Here is a 12802-nt window from a genome sequence, read left to right as displayed (position 1 = left end):
ATTAGTATTTATTTAATTTTCCACTTTGTGAACTTTCGGACTATCTATGGTTTTTTGAGTATTTTGAGTAGAATTACTTGGTACGAAAGCTTCTTTTTCATTTTTAGTGTAGCTTTCCAATCGATTCATGAAGAGAATTTATTGACCACTAAGAGAAGCCTTTACCATTTGAATTTTTCACCATTCGAATAGAGCCTTCTTGAAGAACATTCATAATCGTCACCGTTCACATAGCTATCCACGCAATTCTAGCTAACCAACGTGAATGAAGACGGCAACATTCTACTGCTAATATTTTCTAAGTTTGCAAACATAATCAATCATCTCTTTTTCTACCACTAAATTACATTCTAAATAGGCCTTTTAAACATATTTAAATAAAAAAAATAGTGTATGGCAATATAAGAATTCCATGAATCCCAAAAAAATTCACCTCCCGCTTTCAGGAAAACAGTTCTATTTTGGTACACGATCTGCAGTCATTACTGTTGAATTTAAGATATTATTTGTACGACCAATACTTACATTGGAGAAAGAGGATGCCATCATTCTTTTCACTTAGTCCTGTCTAATTAAAGGATCCCATTATTTTCTTTCATGGATATAATAAGATGTTTCACTCAAACAAGAAAAAGAAAAGATATTTGAGAGGAGCGACTAATTCTCGAGATAATCATCTTTCTCTGCTTCTCCTTATTTGATGCCTTCTGCGACGGAAAAGCTCTCATTACTGCGATGCTACTCAATCCATCAATTAATATAATTCGCTCAATTATATTAATTCAGTATATTTATCGATACATTTATTCATTACTCAATGTTTTTTTCAAAACTCATGTTTTATCAATGTTTTTTCAGAATTCTGCCGGCGGAGAGGGGGAAATAAACTAATTAATTCTTAGAGATGTGATCGTCTGGTATCCCAAGCCCAGGTTTCATTGAACGCAGTAGTATACCAGCTCTCCTATTATTGTTTGGCCCTTCACAACAAAATATTAATTAAAGTTAATGATATTTTAGCCATAACTAGCCAATTAGCTGAATAACAAATAATATTAAAACAGTTTATTCTTCGTATATTTTTTACGGCAGCTCACAATTACAACTATTAATCAAACACCAAAGTTTAAAAAAAAAATACAAATTACAACTTGGGAGACGTATTTTTCTATTTACAGATGGTTGGCATGAAATATAAAGAGAATGTGCATCCATCTTTCTTATAATATTAAAATAATGTTTCTTCTGCCTTGAGGGGTGTTACAAGGTGGTTTTAACAATCCGATTACCAGCTCGGCTGGCTGACATCCTGACAATACTGCTGTTTTGGGGCGTTTAGAGGTGAAGGTTAGATTTGAAAAATGATATAAAACAAAGTTACAGAGTCAATGTTACGAACATCAAACTACCGCACTTACCCAACCATTTCCCATCAATTTTGATTCTCTTTGTTTTTAAATTGTTTGAGAACAGATAACTTCAATCAAAAGTGCAATTAGAATGCAGTTTCTACAATTAGTGAGCAAGTAACTGATGGATAGTTCACGACTGTTCACCTGAACTATTCTACATTTTTATTTCATCGCGTCCTATTCTTACACTCAGTCTAAATGTAACAGTAAGAGTTTTGTTCTTGGGTTTTTTTTTCTTTCATTTTCACTGAATTTTCTTTTAGCGCAATAATTATTAAACTAAACGTGTGAAGAAGTTGTTTTTAAGATGTGTGCGGTATTTTTACTCAGCTAAACAAAAATTTACTATTATATCCAGTTTCTCAATTATTATCTTAAAGTAAAAAAAATTCTCCCAATAACCTACAAATCTTCTATTTTTTGTTTTGATAAAAGATCTGTAGTCGACCTTTTCATCAATTAGCACTTACAACCTTCATTACCCGAGAAGAATGGAAATATAATCAAGGTTTGGGGAAACAATTACTTAATGTTTACACAATAAAAGATTCTGAAAATGCCGTTTTTTATAAATCTATTAGATCTGGACTGTTGCAAAAAAAAAAATACAGTTATAAAGGAGGATTTGCACTATATTTTAAAGAAAATTTGGGAATTTTATCTCTTGCAGGAAAAGCGAAAAAAATTAATTGTCAAAATTGGTTTTTTGATTAAGTTTTTTCGTACAGTTTTTTACGATCAACGATTTTATGACAACTGTCCTCCGAGATGTTTTAATCATGAATTAAATGTGATAGGCCAGACCAGAGCCTTCAAAGCAAAATTCAGAGTGAATGTACCACTTGTAATTTTGTTGGAATCACTCTTTTTCAGGATGAAAACTCCAACTTTAGTTTAAAGAAAAATGACCTCTGTAAGAGATGTAGCGCTCACGATGTAAGGTTTTCAGTAAAACAATACTTTTCCCTTATTATATTTTGAACGAAGGAAAGGGAAGATCCGGCAGTTTCAATTAAAACTATCGCTGAAAACCATCACGAGGATCAGCAATTTATTATATTCAGTATGGAGTTCAAACTTATAGTGATAGAACGAAATACCTCGTAAATCATAGATTGCCTTCATCAGTTATCGCAGGTTTATATAAAATGAATTATCTTCGCATTCGATAAATCGAATTATAAAAATTTATAGAAACCAGTAAATTAATAATCAATTCGGAGAGATCTCCAAAGATTTCTTCGCCTAATCTTGGACACAAAGTGAATTACATCTCAGACCAAAGTACAACTCATACTCCTCCATTCTCAAAACCAATGGAAGGCTTATTTTTTTATTTAACCCCACAGCCAGTCCTTCCCTAATAAAAGCCCCTTTCTGAGAAATGATTTTAATTACAATTAAAGTGTGGATCAGAAGGACCAACAACCCTTCCAACCATAAATGGGAAATTGAGTTATTAGCGCTCTCCTATAACGGTTTGTAAATCGTTATTAATCTAGTGGAAGCATCCGTGGGTGGTTTTTCTCGTTAGGTTCATAACTTTTCCTTTTAAATCAATTAAAACAAACTTCTATAATTCTCGCGCTTTTGCCTTTTTAAATGTGGATAGATTTTATTTACTCTCACTTCTGCTAGAAGGAGAAAAAGTGTTTTTTTTGCGATGGAGCTTTCTAAGGACATATAGTTTTGAGATCGTATAAGTCGGAAAAATGATTTTGATATATGTTTATGAGTGAATGAGATCGTCTTCTAAGGTTTGCATGTGTACCTTGGAAATAGAAAATACAAACATTCTTGAGCCATAATTTGAAGATACCATTAGATCGAGTTGACCGTTGTTCATTATTGCTATGCGTGTACAAAAATAAAATGACTAAAATTTCATCGATAGCTACGCAATCTTTGTACAAGGCTGGAAACTTTTCACCTTGCCTTAGTAAACCCATACATCATGCGCAAACGTTTTTGGAACTGAAAAGAGACCTAAAATGCATTGTATATTACAGTTCCAAAACTAGGAAAGGGCTTATTGTTTTCGCTTTCGGCCAATAAGAGAAAGTAAATCTGTTTGTTTTTAAGATGGGAAAGGATAGGAAGAGAAGGATTTCGGTTTGGCGTTGAACTTTGCTAGAATTATTGGAGTGGAGTAAGTTTTGTGATGATGACGTCAGAGAAGGAACATGTGAAGTCTTTATATTCTACTTTAGCGGTACAAACTCAGAGAATTGATCAGGATGGTTGAGGATATATGGGCCAGCCGGAGTTGGTAGCCAGTTTTGGGAGCGCACCAACTGAATTAAACTGTTTTCTTTGTGCAGGTTATTTATCACTCTCTCATTCACTCCGATCCTCGCCATATCCTCATCCCACTGCAAATTCTGCCCTAACAACACCGTTCCCTCCTTGGCCATCCTTTCTATTTACCCATCACATCCTATCCAGTATAAGTTCTCCAGTTCTCAAACTCCAGTCTACTCTTTCTCTCGAACGCTAGCACTCCACAGCCTCTACCCTCCAATTCAAGGTACTCCTCTTATTCTATCCCACTTCTTTTTTGGCTGTAGATAGGTTCAACCTCTTAAATTATCCTTTGTTATCGCGTTCGACGCCTCAGTACAATAGAACCCACCCCTACAATCAGCAGGAAGGCCAAATAGCTGGAGAAGAACACCTACGATGAAAACGGGGCTAAGATGCGGGTAGAGAATGGGTGGCAAAGGGTAGAGATGCCACCAGTTTGAGAATTTATTAAGGAACTCAGCCCTGCACAGTTCAGCTAGGTAAAGGTGAACACCTGTGGTGATCTATAATTAAACGTGAAGGGGTAATGGCGAGCATGCCGGCCATCGCAGACTTATTTAATCATTGGTTGACCTATATAAAAGCTTATTTAATTCGGGATGAACGTTAAAATTTTTAATACTTTTTCTCTATTTACCTACTTGTTCTAGCCGCGTTAAAACAAAAAAACTCTACAATCTAATAGCTTTTCGAGTAATTCGCAGGTTTTAATTCTAAATTTACTCGAGATTTCTAATTGATTATTCCTACTAGTTTTGTCTTTGTTATCTTGTTTTAAAGCCAAAGCTGAAATATACATAGAAGGTAGTCTTCTTTTGGAAAAATATAGGCTAAAATAAAACGGAAAAATACCGGATTGGGTTCCAGTTCATCTAGATTTCTACTAGTTTTGTCATTGTTATCTAGATTTAAGGCCAAAGCTGAAATATACATAAAGGGTAGCCTTTTTTTGAAAAATGTAAACTAAAATACACCGGCAAAATACCGGATCGGGTTCCAGTTCGTCTAGATTTCTACTTGTTTTGTCTCTGTTATCTAGTTTTAAGGCCAAAGCTGAAATATACATTAAGGGTAGCCTTCTTTTGGGCCCATCTAAACTAGATTAGATGGAATCTTCTTCATGGGAGATAAAGTAAAGCTAAATTTACTGTGACCTAAAACATCCGAAGTGCCCCGTTTTAGTGTCGTTTGTTCGTAGAACGTTGTTAGCTAATTTGAGTAATGTTTAGGGTATTAGAATTGAGCGATGTAGTTTTACTAGATTGGGATACAAGCAGGGACACCAGCATATCTGACTAATCCCCTAAATCTAACAGGTTTTTTTTTTCTAAGTAGAGAAAGCTCTACTTAGCTATATTACGCATTCTTAGTTTGTGAGGGTGTACTTAAGCGACCTCTGTCAATTCCTTCTCAGTGGAGAAGTTTTCATCTAGGCTACAAAACTTAGTCTTCGAAAAAAAACATTGCTATTGTTAGTTTTTTTGCAACTTTTGTTTATTGACAAATTTTCTAATGCTCTTCGTATAAATAAAAACTGTGGATATCCTCTAATCACATCAAAGGCTGCAGGTGCTCTCAGCCCCTCTAAGGAATACTAAGAATACTTTATTGTGAAGTGCAGTAGCCGAGAGGTTAGAGACGAAGACCGCGAAGATGTTTACGAGACACTGGGTACGATTCCCGGTCTAGGCCTTACAATTTACAGTAAAGTATGCTCACTAGTCGTCTTCGTCCGCGTCACTTAATTTCGTAGTTGGACCTAAAGCCCAACTGAAAAATAGGCATTCCTTTACTTTTTAGTTTGTATCTCATCTTGTATATTGATGGTAAATAGGATATTGAAACTCCAATGATGGTTGTTTTAGAATAACAATGGTTACGTTCTTACATTTTCAAACAACTTGGAAGAGTACTAGCCACTTTTCACCAATCTAATTGGGTATTCCATGTAGACAAAACGAACAAAATTTACCCAGACACCTAAAATACTCGCACTATATTGATAAGGCTGACAGATATAGTTGATGTGGGTAAACATTCGGGTTTAGCGAATCCACTGACCAATCATGACGCACAAAATACAAAGAAACACACAGATAATATATATATAAATGACACCTCACTACATTTACACATTTAACACTTTGTAAAGCCTACTAACACTGACATAGATACCACGGTAGACATAATAGATCTTATCTACAACACCAATTTTATCTTAGATGTTGGATATGTAAAGAGTGACTGTATAGCAAATCCTAAAGTCAATTGCTTTTTAACATTCGTCCATTCATCATCTAGACGTCTAGAAGGGTTCATGTAAGTATGAGTCATCACTCATGGATGATGGAATATGTTCAGCTGAGAATAGAAATTCCTCTAGAGCACCTAAATCTACGGAGTGCACCTAAGCAAGCCTAAGAGGGTAATCTAGTAGATTTGCTGGGCTGGTATGAGCGGATGTCAAGACACTAAAAGAATTCCAAACAAAGTTCAGACTTTAGATTGTCATGTGTGACTAACGATTCAACATAATCGTAAGCGTAATATCAGATAAAACAAGTTAAAAAGATTGTGGCAGTCAATTATGGTTTAAGATAAGCAATTACTTACAATAAGTGTTTAAAAAAAATTAAACATAACCTCTAATGAAACTTGACTTACCTTAAAACGGAAACTACTTCATTATATTCTCCATGCACATTGATTAGTCCAACATTTTGGAATGTGATGCCGACCATCAGCATGCCAACCAGCGGTGGCATGGTGACCACGCTGAACAGCCAGCCGCCGAAATGTGCAGCAATGCAGAGCAAGGCAATGTCAAAGAGTTGGCCACCGGGCGCAGCATCCTCGCCCAGCACTGAGAAGATGATACCCCAGGCCATTAGGCCTAACAGGAACAGTGAGAACACTCGTGCCACATGCCTGTATGTGGGGCAGAACGGATAAGGGCATACTGTCTGCCAGTATGGCGGCTCCCAGCCTGGACCAGTCTCTTTCTGCCGACATTTCGTGCACAATACAAACCACCAAGAACTGTCAACACATCATAAATCTAGTTTTAAATAGAAGGTTAGCGATAGGTTACATCAGTTAAGTAATTTTACTTAAATTATTCTAAATATTTGAGGAGCAAATTCATTTTTGGGCGTCAATAAATATCCTCAGAACTAGTGAACTAGTCTGAACTTTAAACTAGGCTAATAGTGTTCATAAAACTCAGCTTTGCCAGGCCGTCGGCATTCTCATTTCATTCAACGCCATTATGTAGAATATTCAGAATAAGTTGTCTGAGTTTCTCTGTCCAGGTCAATAACTTTTCAGGAATTCACAAACCATTTTCAAACTGACAACATGAGCGCTGAATGTATTCAGACTTGCTAAATCCAAAATTTAGAGATTCATATATTCAAAAAGTGTGAAATGGCAAAATAGAAGAGAGAGAAAAAAAATCTATATTATTCAAAATTTTGAAGGCGCGAACTATGCGGCAACATATTGTTGAAATGGCATTGTTGCTGGAGAGACGATGGCAGCTGTTTGCCCGGTGACGCGTCTGTTCTGGAGAATGTAAAGCATTTATAAAGTGAAGGAATGAGAAATACGAAGCGCAAACAGAGTTACAGAGAAGCCTTGTGTATATGTATCTGTATTTGAATGTGTATATTTGTGTATAAAACACATCACTCTCGTAAAGCATTCGCTACATACTGGTGGGACTTGGCGAGGCGAGTGGAGGTAGTTCTGGAACGGGGCATAGAGTAATAGACAAGCGGATAGTTCAGTTTGGTTGGATGAAGGGGTGGAGGCAGGTTCAAGCTAGCAGTCATACTTCCTCCCTTCCTTGGCTATTCGTGTGGGTAACAATTCCATTATTACACATTACTATGGATTATATGACATTCTATTTGCTTTTGTGTTTGTGTTCGCAGATATGTGTCCATATCATATGTAAGCCGCTTTGATTCCTATACTATCTAACAGCAAAATGGCGGCTGATTTTGCCATCACAATTTCTAAACAGGATGAGCAAAATGTACATATTAGAAAATACGCCTAAGTAGTTGAAATACAAACGTAACCTGAAATCAGGCAAACTACGATAACTTTGCACCGTTGTAATGTACCCGGAAATCACATGATTGGACGAGAATGAAACTTGGAACGATTTGATACATTTTATACAAGAAGTACGAGTATAATGAAAAGGCTTAGCTGATTAGGATCACTTATCGTTAACTATTTTAGTAATTAGAACTTACTCAATACGAGTAATTTACCATTAACTACGTACACACTGATGTAAAAAGTTACGAGGATTTGATAAGAGAATACGATATAGTCAAGTGCGTGATTGGTAATACTTAAAGAATGACTTATTCTGATGGAATAAATTTCTTCTGGACTTCCGGATTTTTATTTACAGGCTGCAGGATGCCTACGATAAAATTCTCAGTTCTATTTATTACCTGCTCTCACCAAGAACAATTTCCTTTTTACCAATTCCCAGTATTTCTATATGTTTTAGTTGCCGTTTAATAACAAAATTATACTTTCAAAAGGAAGTATTTCCTCTATACAAAATGATAATGAAATGATCAAATTACAGTTAATAAGGCAGGAAAATATTTAGTACAAAATATTCTGTTCAGAATAAATCAAACTGTGATTATATTTAGTGTTACGACAAGTTTATTTTACAAGCAAATAATTGCAAATTAAGTTATAAAGTTGAATGTTGAATTTTTATGTTTCCTTTTTAAGTTTCAAACCCCACTATCCCTTCATATCGCTTCAGCCACGAATGGGAGCACAAATAGTGCCCAAAGTTTTGCCCCAATCAGTTAAAGATAAGTTATCAAGATCTATTCAAGAAAAATCAGACTTCATCAATGTTATTAATAATGAGGAGAAAGTAAGGCTAATTTAAATTTCTTTCTATTTTTTAAATATTTTATTAAGCCTTATTAAACACATTAATATAAAATATTTTGAAATTTATTTCATTTGCGTTGTTGCAAATAATTACACATATAAGCAAGGATGTGCTTTTCAGTTTAAAGAAAATTTAAAAATAGTATCTTTTGTAGGAAAAGAGTGAATAATTGTTAAAGTTAGTTATTTTTCCAGTAGCTTTTGGCAGTTTTCACGACAGACCCTACTGGACAGTTTGAATAACATACTTTATAATATAAAATTATAATAATTTTATAATAACTAATTAAAAGTTAATCGGCGTTCTGCTCTTAGTGAGTAAAGAAAGTTCACAATGGCTTTTCTGCATGAACGCCACGAATTGACGTGGTAACTCAAAGAGAACAGGAGTGATCCATCATTTCCTATCTGAATCGTTTCCTGTCTTGGCTGCAATTTTATACATTTAGAAACAGACATATTTTCATTCCGAAATAAGCTGTCTGAAAAACTAGCGTCCTATAAATTAAAATTAGATGAGCCTATAAAAAAAAAAAGGCAGATAATCTTAAGATTCATGATCATTTTAGTCAACAATGGCTTAGAGAGAGAGCATAATGGCTGTATCTTGTTAGTTGTTGTAAAGAATGACATCTTATTTGCATATTAAGTGGTAAGAAGTGCCTACAAATCTTCCAATACTTGAGTTTCACGAAATCTAGTTTATCAAAAGTACAAAATTTCAGATTAAAACGTTTCAAAAAATTTTTCATTATCCGTGTTAATAATAATAATAAAAAGAATGTATACAAACTCATTAAGTTCTTCATGGCTGCTGTAGAGGGCGGACTGTCTGGTCAGTTCATCAATGTTGTAATGAGGCAAAACTCTGGCCGGAATATCCGTGCTTGTTACTGCAATCATTGAATTGCAAATCAACATTAGATTGTTATCGATCTGAATTGAAAGGATACTTTTACTGCTTTTCTTTCATTAGTTTTATTTATATTTATAATAATATACATAAAACTGCATGAATTTATTGGGATTACATCAGTTAGGGTTCATCAAAACCTGTGCCATCTACTAGCGAACTGCTTTCTGCCAAGTTCGAAACAATCCCCATACACTTTCTCCACTTATCTAGAAAAATATGAACTTAGATTATTGCCTTCACTTCACTGCACCCTAAACAAACACTCAATGTGGATCACCTAGGCTGGAAATGGAGACTCCCCTTTTCAGTATTCCTTCTTCCCGAATGTTTGTATTTTGCTTTCAAGTTTCCAACAGTCTAAAGCGATAGGGCTGAAATAAGGAATGAAATTGGCCTTCTTTTCCCCAAACCGGGCAAATTGATGCTAGATGAATGAGAAATGCTGTGCGTGCCGGGGGTATTATAATCCTATTTAGTCCCCAGTCAAGCGAATGAATCAGTTTAATGAATTTTAGGAACTCCTAAGAGGATAAAGATTATTAAGCAGGCTCTTATACTCTTGTGTTATTCTTGATGTATCAAATGTAAAATCTGTTTCAGAATATTCATTTTCTGAAGTAATTTGACTGCCTTTATGCCCTTTTTTGAATAGATAAGTACTAAGGGAGAAGCCGCATCTTCTTAAAATTTATTTCTTGTTACGTAAATACGCGCATATACAAAAATAAAATATATATTATTCTTAAAAATAAAATAAATCAATTTTCGCTGTATTTAAAGACGTTCAGTATAATAACTAATTTAAATAAAGTGTAGATTTATGTTCAATGTTGGTTTTACCGTATCCATTGTTGAACACTTGTACTCTTCCATTCTTGTAGAACTCTTTAACCCTGTTCCTCACTTCCCGGACTCAAGTCACTCTGCGCCAAAGCAATCTTCCACAGATCCTCTTAAATCCGTGTTCCAAGCTATTGACAGATCTTACTTCTTTTCCTTTTCTATTCATGTGAGATTCTTTTTTCTGTTTCTGTTCTCTCTGTGACCTGTTTGGACCATCTTCCATCAATAGTTCTCATTATTATGACCTTCCCAGTTTCCCTTATTATTTTATCTATATCTTCAATTTTCCACTCACTCTTTTATTTCTTTCTCTCCTAGCATTCATTAGACAGCTCATTGTCATCACCATTGTTCTCGTTTTATATTGTGGATTATTTTTGCGAGAATTCGGTCAATAAAACTAATTTTTTGCCAACGTTTCGATAAATCTGCTACAATATTCTTTAGTAAAGTAAAAGAAACAAAAATAATTGGATTGTAGATAAATTACCTCAAAGGAACTTTTATAAATATTAGGGTGAGAATTGGTTAAGAGTTACAATACTAAAATGGCAAATTTTCGCACCAAGCTTACACACATTAACTACTTTAATATACTTCTTATAAAAATGCCTCATTTTAGTCCAGTTAGTTTTTAAACTTCAAGTACAATAGTATTGTGACGCCCAACTAACTCATCCAATAACAAGTAAGTTATTTAACATTTCTAAACAAAAAAAGAAAGAATTCTTTAAAGAAATACATCCGAGTTCTAATTATTTTGTTTATTTTATTTTTCTAATGAATATTACAGTAAAAAGAAGCATATTATTGTGATCTAGGCTCTGATGAAGACAATTAACAAGTAGAAACGTTTGTAAAATATTAAGAGTTGCTTTGTTGACAAAATCCTTGCAAACATAATCCATAATATTCATTTTCTAATGGTCTCGAAGAACAAAAAAAAAAACAATCTCGTTTTATTGCAGTAAACATATGTTCTGTAATTTTTTCTTCAAATAGGCAACGGCAGCTCTATGTTTATTTATGCTTAAATAATACTTTACTTCCTTCTTATCATTAATAATATTTAGGTAAGGATATTTGCTGCTGCTTGCTTCCGTTTTATTGTTCTCGAGAAAGTATAAACTTACCTATTTTCTTCATTTCCTATTTACTTTATTGAATCGTATAATGCTCAAACATATACTGACATTTTAATGCTCCTTGCAATACCGGCCTAGTACATCAATTTTTATTCAACGCAATCTTGAGAATCCAACTTTAAAGAACATATCACTCACTTTAAAACATACTTTCTGAGATTTTCTGCATTTTCTACCAAACAACTTCTGATTTTGTTTGAATTCAAATACTTTCTGCATATAAATAAACTGAACTCAGTGTATACTTAAATCTTCGGAGAGTGTGATTGATTCTTAAGGCACTCTGATGGATTCGCAGCAATATTTTAGTTTGATGAAAGTCACATAGAATGCTCTCTAATTCTGATAATGCACTTTGAGCTATTGTGGTAGATGAGATAGGTCATTACTTAGGTTAGCGTAGCCTTAGATTAAGAAAGGTTTCGGGCGCTAATGTCTTCGGTTATTGTTGCCTCTTAAATTAAAAATATTATTAAGTAAAGATGGAGAAAGAAAGTTTACTTTTTCCCTTTTTGAAAAGAGAACTGCCCTGTGGCCAAATCGATGCTAATAATACTCGTACCACTAGCATAAGATGTGAGAATACTTTAAGAAACAAAGAACATCATGCTTGAACAGAAAGTTGTTTTTGCGGTTGACTGAAGTCTAGAATCTTTACGAATTCTGGACCCCTTTCCCAAAAAAGAAGCAGTTGTTTTGAATTCACCTATTAAAATAGCAACAAAAATATATTATTTTTTAAAAAAAATAGAGAAAATTATAGTTTTGTCAGGATTGAAAAAAGTCTCTGCAGTATAATTCCAGGTTTATGTCCTGCTTTTCCCCGACGCTGGTGGGAGGCAGTTTCCATAGAAGAAGATAATTTTGTTCGTGTGCCAAGTTTCCATGTGAACGGTTACAGGTTTCTTCTTCCTCTTCTATTCCGCATCCTGTCCTTCCCCTCCGAGAGTTCGCACCCTAACCAGCCGTGTGTATCATCCACCGCTCCTCTTACCATCTCCCACATTGTCGCCTTGCGGTATAACGGCACGCCTTCTCCTATCATTTCTTCCAGTAACTCCTTGGATCTATTTTCGGGGCGCACTACCACTGGCACAAACTAGTTGCCTTCCGACTTCCCATGTTTGGATAGATATTTATCTCTTGCGCTGCTGAACAATCTCTGAAACTTAACAAAGCCCCTTTTCCCTGTCTGCTCTCCTCTAAAGCGCATCTCGTTTGTGTCCTAGGTGAGAGCCTTTGTA

General features: G+C 34.7%; 1 protein-coding gene across 3 annotated transcripts in view; it reads right to left on the bottom strand.

The window, feature by feature from the left end:
* Positions 1-12802, bottom strand: part of Nha1 (Na[+]/H[+] hydrogen antiporter 1) — a 112962-nt gene that overhangs the window by 17736 nt on the left and 82424 nt on the right. For all 3 annotated transcript variants that reach the window (XM_074130962.1, XM_074130963.1, XM_074130961.1), the window contains exons 3-4: positions 9448-9547; positions 6381-6755 (exon numbers count right to left, since the gene is read on the bottom strand). In XM_074130962.1, the coding sequence (XP_073987063.1) occupies positions 6381-6755; positions 9448-9547 (475 nt within the window). The remainder of the gene's footprint in view (positions 1-6380; positions 6756-9447; positions 9548-12802) is intronic.

This window comes from Rhodnius prolixus, unplaced genomic scaffold (genome assembly GCF_049639745.1).
Source record: "Rhodnius prolixus isolate KJV_2025 unplaced genomic scaffold, Rpr scaffold_4, whole genome shotgun sequence".
NCBI classification, from domain to species: domain Eukaryota; kingdom Metazoa; phylum Arthropoda; class Insecta; order Hemiptera; family Reduviidae; genus Rhodnius; species Rhodnius prolixus.
Note: the sequence above shows the minus strand (reverse complement) of the source record. Positions and strands in the feature narration are given on the sequence as shown.